The sequence below is a fragment of the Alosa alosa genome, chromosome 22 (genome assembly GCF_017589495.1).
Source record: "Alosa alosa isolate M-15738 ecotype Scorff River chromosome 22, AALO_Geno_1.1, whole genome shotgun sequence".
Classification (NCBI taxonomy): domain Eukaryota; kingdom Metazoa; phylum Chordata; class Actinopteri; order Clupeiformes; family Clupeidae; genus Alosa; species Alosa alosa.
This window is the reverse complement of record NC_063210.1, coordinates 19201387-19212155: the sequence shown is the minus strand read 5'-3', so window position 1 is coordinate 19212155 and position 10769 is coordinate 19201387. Positions and strand designations below refer to the sequence as shown.

General features: G+C 42.4%; 1 protein-coding gene and 1 long non-coding RNA gene across 4 annotated transcripts; both read right to left on the bottom strand.

Annotated features, from left to right (window-relative positions):
- Positions 1–1628: 1628 nt before the first annotated feature.
- On the bottom strand, positions 1629–2803 carry LOC125287020. Its single transcript, XR_007192287.1, has 3 exons — positions 2734–2803; positions 2090–2331; positions 1629–1849 (listed from the first exon to the last, which is right to left on the bottom strand). It is a non-coding gene; the product is annotated as an uncharacterized LOC125287020 (long non-coding RNA).
- A 10-nt stretch (positions 2804–2813) lies between these two features.
- LOC125287018 (ubiquitin carboxyl-terminal hydrolase 37-like) lies at positions 2814–9389 on the bottom strand. Of its 3 annotated transcripts, none has more exons than XM_048232399.1 (18): positions 9303–9389; positions 8892–8947; positions 8261–8341; positions 8028–8139; positions 7572–7717; positions 7330–7461; positions 6831–6962; positions 6346–6469; positions 5948–6087; positions 5725–5824; positions 5552–5631; positions 5358–5462; positions 5194–5234; positions 4987–5027; positions 4707–4770; positions 4108–4244; positions 3232–3442; positions 2814–3033 (listed from the first exon to the last, which is right to left on the bottom strand). In XM_048232399.1, exons 1-17 carry the CDS (start codon positions 9333–9335, stop codon positions 3440–3442), a joined length of 1527 nt encoding a protein of 508 aa, XP_048088356.1. In that variant the 5' UTR covers positions 9336–9389; the 3' UTR covers positions 2814–3033; positions 3232–3439. The 3 variants fall into 3 exon arrangements, with proteins under 3 accessions (XP_048088356.1, XP_048088357.1, XP_048088358.1); XM_048232400.1 differs by having other exon boundaries at positions 4987–5024; XM_048232401.1 differs by lacking the exons at positions 2814–3033; positions 3232–3442; positions 4987–5027 and having other exon boundaries at positions 4122–4244.
- Positions 9390–10769: the final 1380 nt, after the last annotated feature.

The window sequence follows — 10769 nt, the reverse complement described above, 5'->3', positions numbered from 1 at the left end:
TCTCTTATTTTTTCCTCTGCCTTAGTGTATAGTGATTGCACTACAGACAGCGCTGTGACCACACAACAATATCAACTGAAAAAAAAAAAAAATCTGGGTTATATGACTGTTAACATGTAACAGTTTGTGTTTAAAGTATGATCTAAATATCAAGTCTGAGTAATAATAATATTTCGCACAAATGAAAAATGTTGGAATGTTTGTTTCAAAGGGTTTTGAATAACTGGAACTTAGACATGTAGGCAGCAAAGCATAAGAATAGCAAACCAAATAAAATAAATACATGGTAATCATTTTGTGTATGTGGAAACTTATTGTGTTTCAGTGACAAATTTGGGTAAGTGAACTCACTGCTGATTACGCCCCTGAAAGTTGTAAGACAGGAAGGTCGGAGGCTGGTTGACACATTCTTCTACCAACATGAAACCATTTGGATTTTTTCTTGTGTTATTCTGTGATAACTAGTATGTATTTTAACCACATACTTGGACCTACCCCCCAGCAGACATTTGACAAAAGTCATTCTTATATTCCATTCCATTCTTTTGTTTGCTGAAAGATAACACTTTGGATTGCCCCTCAGAACAAAAGCAGATATATAGATATAGATAGATAGATAGATAGATAGATAGATAGATAGATAGACAGATAGATAGATAGATACTTTATTGATCCTCAAGGGGATATTCAAGAAAGAGTGTGTCAAGAGCAAGAGTGTGTCAAAAGCAAAAATGTTGATGCCGTAAAATGTCTTTCATTTGTTCTGTTTGATTTGAATGACGGATTGTGCTTTCCAAATATCTGCAGACACATATACCTTTGGCAGGCAAAACAGAGGTTTTCACAAGCATCAATCACAATAATCTGACAGTTCACATTCTTGTTTGTTTGAGTGATAGCCTTTGGAACAACGCTTTTGCAAAATCATTTGCATTGATAATTTCCTCCAGAATTTATGAAGCTAAATCCTTCAAAGATGAATACACTTTGCAAAGCTGTAATTTTACTTGTGGTGTTTCCGCTGGCCAAGTGTAACTAGAACGATATAGATAACTCTGGCCTTCTGTCAGTAGACCGTTTTAATGTTAGCTACCGTAAATCCTCAAATTATGGCCGGGATTCCATTTATAGCCGAGCCTCGGATAATAGTCGGGGACTTGGTCAATTCGGAGAAATAAAGGCCGGCCCCCAAATACAAGCCGGAGTAATAATTGCCTACAGTAGGGTACAGTACAGTAGTCCATGAGCACTAGAAGACATTCTTTCGATTTAACTCAATGCAATAAAAGAGCTCTTTAATATTTTATATTGTTGGTTGGTTTAACACTGTTGCCAATGTTTAACACTGTTGCCAATGTCTTTGTCCATGGGGTGTCTATCCTAGCCCACAGAACCGTCTGGTAAAAGTCCCCTGATTCATTTCACCAAGTTTCATTTCACCAAGTTCCTTGTCTGCACCTCGAGCGCTCTAGCCCCACCAATTGGTAAAAGTTAGAGTTGCATCCATGCACATAACTTTTGAACGTTATGCCCGTTTTTCAACAATGACCGTGCTGGACTCCTTGGATCAAGCCGAGCTCAACACACTGCATGACATCAATTTCCATCATATTGCATTTTTTTGCCACATTGTATTTTATCAAAAATTAGTGATAAAACAACATTTTCACAGGTCACACATTCTGTCCATTCTCCATAAGAAATAAAATGTTGGTGTAATATGATTTTATTTGACCTTTATGGAGGGGTCATCCAATGTTTACCAGCCTGCTGCAATGGTGTTAACTCCGTTTACCCCTGATGAGATTGGGGACAGCAGGCGGGGTGGTTAGGGGTGTGATCTTCCTCACTAAAATGACCAATAAAAAGAAACATGTGACACTAGTGTGAGCAAGACTGTTTCCAACTAACTCATCTCCTATGTAGAAACCATTATGCAGAGGTATATAAAACTTTAAAAAACAGTAGGCGTGAGTCTATGCTGTACACCTATATGGGAGAAGGGAAAGTTTGAAATATGGACATTTACTATGAAGACAGTGGATATTTTTGTGTATAGTTGTGAGCTGTGGCTGATGGTGTTAATTACCTTTTTGATATAAAACAGAATGTTGGCAGTCCTCTCCGTGTCTGAGGACGGCCTCCTCTGATGTCAGGGTGAAATCACAGTCATTATACAACACGCACTGGCCTGGCTGCTATTGGCAGTCGCTGATGTAGTGGCCTATCATCATCCGATCTGACTGATTGGACATTGATGTTGGTGTGATTTGATTTGGCCTTCATTGAGGGGTCGCCCATTGGTTGCCAGTCTGCTAGAGGGGCTGACACCTGATGATAGGGGTAGGGAAGAGGGCAGAACACACACACACACACACACACACACACACAACACAAACAAATGAAAGCAAACACAGTGAGAAGAGTATGAAACAGACTGTTTCCAAGTTACTGCAGTCTGACCAACATTTTAAATAGTTCACTGTTAAATGTAACTACTGTATTGTTTTTATTATTATTTGTATGTCGCTTTGAACAAAAACGTCTGTCAAAAATCCCATAACCATAACCATGTGTGAGACTCTTAAGTAGGAATAATTATGCTGGAGGCAGGCATTAGGCAACAACAACAAAACATCTGTTTGTGAGAAACTGTTAACCTGCATTCAGGGTCATATCTGAGTATAGTCAGTATACTGTGAGTTTTAAGCTGTGGTTGACGGAGTAGATTACCTTTTTAATGTAAAACAGAATGTGGACCATCCTCTCCCTGTTTTTGAGGACGGCCTCCTCTGATGTTAGGGTGATTTTAATGTAAAACAGAATGTGGACCATCCTCTCCCTGTTTTTGAGGACGGCCTCCTCTGATGTTAGGGTGACCCATGTTCAATGTAGTGGCCTGTCTTTGTCCTATCTGACTTGATTTAGCCTTTATGGAAGGCTCGCCCATTGGTTGCCAGCCTGATGAAGTGGTTCCTAAAGTGATCCTGACACCTTTTACCCCCGATGATGATGGGGTGTTGATCTGCTTCACTAAAATGACACACAGACAAACACACACACACAAAGATCAAAACAATCTGTGAGAAGAGTGTGAAACTGTTTCCACTGTAAACCTGAATGGTAGGGGTGTATCTGAAAAAGGGTCAATGTTTACAATCAAGACACTGGAGACGTTGTGTCTAAGAGTATTGTGTACTGTGACTAGCTGTGGTTGACGGTGTAAATCACCTTTTTGACATGAAACAGAATGTAGGCTGTCATTTCCCTGTCTTTGAGAACGACCACCTCCTCTGATGTTAGGGTGACTTCATGGTTGTTATACAACACCCACTGGCCTGGTCAGCAGTCAGCAATGTAGTGGACTCCCTTTATCCGATCTTTCCCCCTTGGTGATGATATGGGGGGGCAGACAATGTGGGAAGGTGGGTGATCTGCCTCACTAGAATGATACAGACAAAAACGCAAAAACAAGTTGAGAAACCTGTGCAAATTAATGTTTCCAAGTTAGCATGCGTCTCTTATGAAGAAACAATTACTCAAGAAGACTGGTGTTATGCAGACTTTAAAAACATTTCAAACCAATGTGTGAGACACTATCCTGTATATCCTGTATATTAGCTGTGGTTGATGGTCTAAATCATTGGTTCTCAAAGACTGGGTCGCGACCCATGGGTGGGTCGCAGGAGATTTTATTTGGGTCGCCAGCACAATTTATGTTGTGTAATAGGCCTAACTTATACCATTTAGCCAGGAAAGCTAACTGTTTTTTAGGATCTAGTTTGTTAACTACAGTCACGGCCCTCTGTACAATTTTGCATTTAGAATAGCTCTGAGACTGGGGGGCGAACGCGTCGCAGAGGGGACAGCGTGGACATCTCACTTGCAAAATGAAACATTTTTGTGGGGCGCCTGCCATGGACCTCGCAGTTGCAAAATTCAAGGGACATTAATCAGCTTTTCGGGGCATCGAAAAGTTTGAGAACCTGTGGCCTAACACGATATTGGTGGTTGCATGTTTGCTCTGAAGTGAAATGGGTCGCGATGGTCTGTCATTTTTAAAAAGTGGGTCCCCAGAAAAAAAGTTGAAACACTGGTCTAAATTACCTGTTTAATGTAAAACAGAATGTAAGCCGTCCTCTCCCTGTCTTTGAGGACAGCTTCCTCCGATGTTAAGGAGATGTCATCGTCATCATATAACACCCACTGGCCTGGTTGCTCATGGCAGTCGGCGATGTAGTGGCCTGTCATCATCCAATCATAAAGAACAGGGATGTCAGATAGGCCTTTCTTAACATTATAATAATAATAATCTGTGCTTCTTTATTATCTCTCTCTCTCTCTCTCTCTCTCTCTCTCTCCCCCTCTCAATTAAATGCAATTCAATTCAAGTGAGATTCTTTGGAATGGCATTTTTTGTATTGCCAAAGCAGAACATTTAAATGCAAAGTTTACATACAGAGTACATGACATACAATATATGTACAATATATGGCAAACATAGATACACATCCTAGATTAACAAAGAAACTGGTGTGTGTGTGTGTGAGCGTTTGTTTGTTTGTTTGTGTGTGTGTGTGTGTGTGTGTCTGTGTGTGTTTGAGTGTGTGTGTGTGTGTGTGTGTGTGTGTGTGTGTGTGTGTGTGTGTGTGTGTGTGTGTGTGTGTGTGTGTGTGTGTGTGTGTGTTTGTGTGTGTGCATCTTACCGCTGGTGGCATCTGACCCAATGTGGCTCAGTATACTTATCAATTTGTACTGGCTGCTTGTCTCCTGAAAGGACAGTTAGAAGCATGGTATTCATACATACTGTAATGCAAACAAGTCCAGCACAAAACAACTACTCCCTATGTTACTGGGCAAACAGAAAACACACACATTCACACCATGATCATCCCCACACAATCAGCCATGTTCATGTCAATAGTTATCATCTATGTTAACAAAAACTGTCCACTCGGTGCCTCAATGTCCCTCCCTGTCTCTCACCATGGTCTCTGGCCCTGTCTCTCCATCTACACTGGACACTGCTGGGTAAAAGGAGGGAAGGATGAGCTTTATACTGACTAATACTTTATCTAGTATGTCGGCTATTCAGTGTGGCAGGTGTCATCTACTGTACTGGGGTTATAAAGAGTCTGTGAGATCAAACTGTGATGAGCAGGATGTGAACCAACGAAAACTGACATGACATACCTCTAGTTGGAGGAGAAGGAGTCCTGATGGCCTCTTCACTCCTGTTGAAAACACATGAATTAGCTTGTTTAGGTGTTTCCATGTGCATTTAAATGCACCCTGTATGTGTGTGTGCGTGCGGATCTGTGTGTGTGTGTGTTTGTGTGTAATATCTGCATTTTCACCTTTCACCCAGTGCCCTCAGGTTCAGGATGGGTTCCAGTGTGACCGCCTGATGTCGCTTTGTGAGGGTCATAGGACAGAACCTCTTCAGATGGAGGATCAACACCCTAGGACCCAAAAATGATGCAAACAATTGTTATCGACACTGATGTGAGTGAATGAATGTGGCATAGCAGTGAAGATGTCAGTGACTCACTGAGGCAGAGTGTTGAAATTGCATCTTAGGGAAGAGTCCCGACCCTCACAACAATCACACCGGAACTCCACTGCAGTCTCCTGTGGACATAAAGAACACATGTGAAGTGTGTGTTTGAGGAGTGTGTGTGTGAGTGTGTGTGTGGTCATAGGAAGTGTGTTGATAACACTTACAGCGAAATAGAGCTGCAGGCTGTCTTCCACTGATCCCTGCACAACCAGGTCAAGGGAGAGCATGGTGCTAAGCTCATCCCTCGAGCTCTCAACTCTACAGCTGCTCAACACACACGCACACAAATTGCAGAAGAGATTAGCAAAATATTATTGAGGAATAACACACATTTTCTTTTTCTTTTTTTAATCTAAATGACTGCTCTTCCTTCAAAGCGACACTGACCTCTGGCAAGTTCTTATATAGTGGAGCTGAAAGGAGAGCAGAGTGTCCACTGGGCACTGATAGGCCACGTCCCCCATGGCCAACTTCTGGCCAATGGCACTCAGCCTCAGCAGACACTCTGAGAGAAACTCATGGGCGTCCTACGCACACATGCGGATGAACAAACACAAACAGATGAATATCTACAGGCCACACCAGCAGAATGATAGAAAAGTCCGGCACACTTGTTCTTGTAGCTCCACTTGTCTTCCTAACTACACTAAGATCTTAAACTACAGTCACGGGCTGCATGATACTGATGAAAATGTACGTCTTGTATTGTGCTTTGGATAAAAGTATTTGCGATGTCCATAAGGTAAATGTAGCATGTGTGGGATTGTGTGTGTGTGTGTTCTCACATTCTGGGAGTTCCCCTCAAACTCCTGGTTGTGCAGGGCAATGTTCTCCTTGAATTCAAAGACCACTGCCGCCTTGACGTCCATGTCAGTGGACCTTCGCAGGCGTACGAGTCCCACGAATGTTCTACAGAGGGAACATGAAGAGGGAGAGGAGAAGGATGGAAAAGGGGGAAGAGAGAGATATAAAAGAAGAGAGAACAGACAATTAGAAGATGGAGGTAAGTAAAGGACAGAGAGGAGATGGGAAAAGCCTTCTGAGAGACGTTGCTGATCTGCTCAACATCACGTTATTTGTGTCTATTTCACTAAGTTAGCTTAACAGCAGGACATGAAGCAGTCTGGACAGTGCAGTGTGTGTGTGTGTGCATGTGTGTGTGTGTGCGTGTGTGCAAGTGTACATTTGTTTGAGTGTGTGTGTGTGTGTGTGTGTGTGAGTGAGTGAGAGAGATAAAGATGGCGTGAAATGGAGAGAGAGCGGTTCCAACCTGAGCAGCAGGGCCTCCGGCTTGATGCTCCACACAGCCTCCTGCAGCAGCAGCTGGGAGCAGAGGGACTGCAGGTGGATGAGACACTGCAGCACGGCGTTGACGTAGCACGTCTGCCCCAGATTGGGCAGCCTGCAGGGAGAAGGACATCAAGTCACGTCACCCACCCAACCCAGTGCAAATGTAAGCCATAAGCACCAAGAGGCAGTGCTTTACAGTGACTTTACATCAGCTAAGAGGCCAGGAGTATATAACAGTGGTTTCAGTCATGGCTCAGCCAATCATAATCAAGGATTGAAACTAACTGTCCTATAAAATCTGCAAACATGTTGTGTTCCAGACAATAGAATCAAGCCACTTAGGCTAATAGATAGAACACCATCCATGTATCAAGTTCAATATATCAAATATGACCAAGGGTAAATGTGTGTGTGTGCATTTGTGTGTAAACGGCCTCTGGATAAAGCTGTGACGATGATTTGGTCATCAGGTGACGTACCCTCTGCACTGCAGCTGCAGGAACTGGTGGAGTAACGCCATGGGGGACTCGGGGGTCGTTCGGGCCGAGCAGGGGCTTCTGCTCCTGCCCCTTGATGCCCTCCCTCCCTGGCCCATCACCTGGACCAATAATCTGTGAAAAAAAAAAAAAAAACGAGTTCAGCAAAGTCAAATGTTGACATACTGTATGAATATGCGCTCTGCAGTATTCTCAAGTCTCGATGCCGTAGCAACTGCACGAACCGGTCCAGAGAGGAGACGCTGGTCGTCCTGGATGAGGTCTCCATCACAGGGGCATGAGAGGAGCTGGTGTCCTCCCCTCCCTCCAGGTTCTCCACCATCATGTCCTCCTCCTGGCGGCCGATTCTTCCTGCCCAAACAGGGCTTTCCTGACAATGTCAAACATTCACGACATGGTCATTTTTCCATTTCCATGATTCCCTTCCACTTTCATCTCTGAGGTCAAATTAAAATGGACACATGCAGCTTTTGCAGACATGAGATCAGTAAACCCACTAAGCATCAGATCAGATCGATTGATCCCATCATGGGTCATCATCTCCTAAAGACAGCCAACAACATGCATGAGAACAAGCCTAATTTAGATTCATTCAGCTGACTTCTTGTTCAGGACTAATAACTGTATGAACTGGGTCTTAGCTACAACAACGCACAGGTTCATAGGAAAAATAAATCTACCTTTCCCTTCCTCTTCTCCTCCTCCTCCTTTGTGAGGTCCTGAGGGACCTCAGGCTGACACTCTGGGGATGGAACCTCGTCTTTAATCGGCCCCTCTACCACAAGGGTGCCCCTGAGTAGGAGTCAACAACTGTGTTAGTCAAGACTGAAATGTATGACCACAGTGTGTGTGTGTGTGTGTAAGAGAGAGAGAGAGAGAGAGAATCAGACTTATGAAGTGTCATAAAGCTTACGTCTGAGGGGTGACAGACTCTTTAGTCTTCTTCTCAGCTCTTTTAAACAATCTCCTCAGCCTCTTGAGAAGGGGGCGGCTCCTTTGTGAGACATCAAAGAGGGGATTGGATGGGACAGAAGCAGGTAGATAATTAGAGAGAACTCAATGCAGGTGAACAGAACTAGCTAGCACAAACAGAACTGTAACCGTGGTAACTTGGGCCTGGTTCAAGTAGCAGGTTTGGCCCACATTTCAATATAAATGGCATGCCATTTACAAATGATGTAGCAGCCTAGATGTTTAGGTGTAGTTTTATTTTTATGAATGCTGACTTTCGTAGTGTATCCTGTACTTTGGCTCTTTACAATTTTGAATTTTGAACAAAGAAGAGATGCATAAACACTGCAAGATACTATCTGTCTTTTAATTGAGTTATTACACATCTATTGTACCAGTAGTCTGCTGAACTCATTTATAAACTACCAGCCAGATCAGAGTGGGAATAGTTATAGAACCAACATTTAGCCTAGTAATCTTCCCAAACTTTTAAACATTATGACCATATCATTAACTTTACACTAAGCCTTACACTGGCTAATACTATCCCTTGTGTTGCCTCATACATGATGACACATAATATAAGACAATACCTCTGAGGTCTGGGGATTGCAGCCTCTTGCACCGTCTCTGGGCGGACTTTCTCGCGCTGGAATACATCATGAAATAATTTCATTTGTGGTTATAATTGTTTGTTTAGCAGACGCTTTTATCATAAGGGACAACATAGAATAACAATAAACAGTAGAGTTGCATTAAAAGGGTATAACACAGAGCACAGAAAGACCTGTTCTCCTACTGAGCTATTCAAGCAATCAGTAAAACGGAATGGAAATATATTTGTATTAATGTATTTTGGCAAGTTTTAAACTGATCCAACAAAATGCCCTGATATTCCATGACTTAGTACCAAAAATTCCCTGGTTTTCCATTAAATAGACTTTCCAAAATGCCATATTCCCGAAATTCCTTGACCCGTGGGAACTCTGCATTATCATTATTACCGTTCCACTGGGGAAACACGGGCAGCACAACATTGCACCTGCTACGCTTCTTTAGTCCAATATCAGTGAACTCGACTGATCCGGCCATTCGGCCATTAATGAAATAAATTGAATAACAGCGCCCTTTTATACTTAACATTGCGTCACATGCCATAACATAACGTCACAAAGGGGTATCAGTTCTATGATATCTGATAGCGAGCATTTTACCCATGATTTTACCTCAATTTGAAAAAAACGTGATTAAGCTGACTATGGACAGACCTTACCAGAATGCAAACGGTTCAACTTGTGTATTTTGCAGAACCATTTCCATAACCTACGTTTAAAATAGCCTCCATACAGCTAGCCTGAGTTTGAGAATAATCACGAGGAAACATTAACATAACGTTATATGCTTAGTATTGAGCGTTCTACATGCGCCTGGTTCTTGTGTCTGTGTGGGGCTAAGTGGTTTCTCCTCTGCTGCCTTGATCTATGGGTTGTGTGTTTTGGAAGAATGGATGCTACAACCACGCTGCAATTGCTGTTTAATTGATCTAACTTTCTTAAGTATGAAACAAAAACAAAAAACAAAAACAAAAAAGAAATCAGGCTCGGAGCGAGCAAGGCGCGTCACAGCTCCTCTTCTGCCGTGAGACAGTCGGAGACATCGGCTATACAAAACATAATGAAATCCATAAACGGTGGTATTCCTGATGTATGAAAAAAAAAATCAGGCTCGGAGAGAGCAAGCCATCTCACTGTCAACAAACAGGTACAACACAATTAAAAAACGGTTCATTATAAACTCCAAAACAATATCATGTACTAAAACGAACTCTACTAGCTGCAAACTTCTGCAAGTTAGCTAACGTTAGCATCTGCAGCATGAGAGTATTTAAACATTGTGCACGAGGTAACATACAGAGATCAAACAACACATTGAAGCATAAAACATAACACATACCTCTACTTTGGGACCGTCGCAAAAGTGACGCGGGCAATATCAAAAGTTAAGGGGTCCATTTATCCTTCCTTACCGTGGGAACAAACCCCTAACATCTACAGCCTCAGAAGCGTGGGAATATGCAACATGTGCACAACTGATAGTAAGTAAAGTTGAACATGAATCATGAATGGGGAAATTCAGGGGAGCATTCAACCATTATGTACAAGGTTGGTAAAGTAAATAATGAGAAAGGAAGTGATGAATATGCATGCAGATTAAAAATAAAGAAACAAAGAGACCTGTGAAGCTAAAAAAAAAGAACAAACAAAAAAACAAACAACAAATGTGATGAACCATAAAGTCATTTGAATGTTTTTATATTTTTGTCAATTGGCAGATGCTTCTACAGGAAGTATACACAGATGACAAGTTCCGCAGCTGGATGGAGGACCACAAACGCTACGAGGATATTCCACCAACACCACTGTTGAGGCTCCCAGTATACATGGTTGAGTAGTTTCCCATCGATTACATGC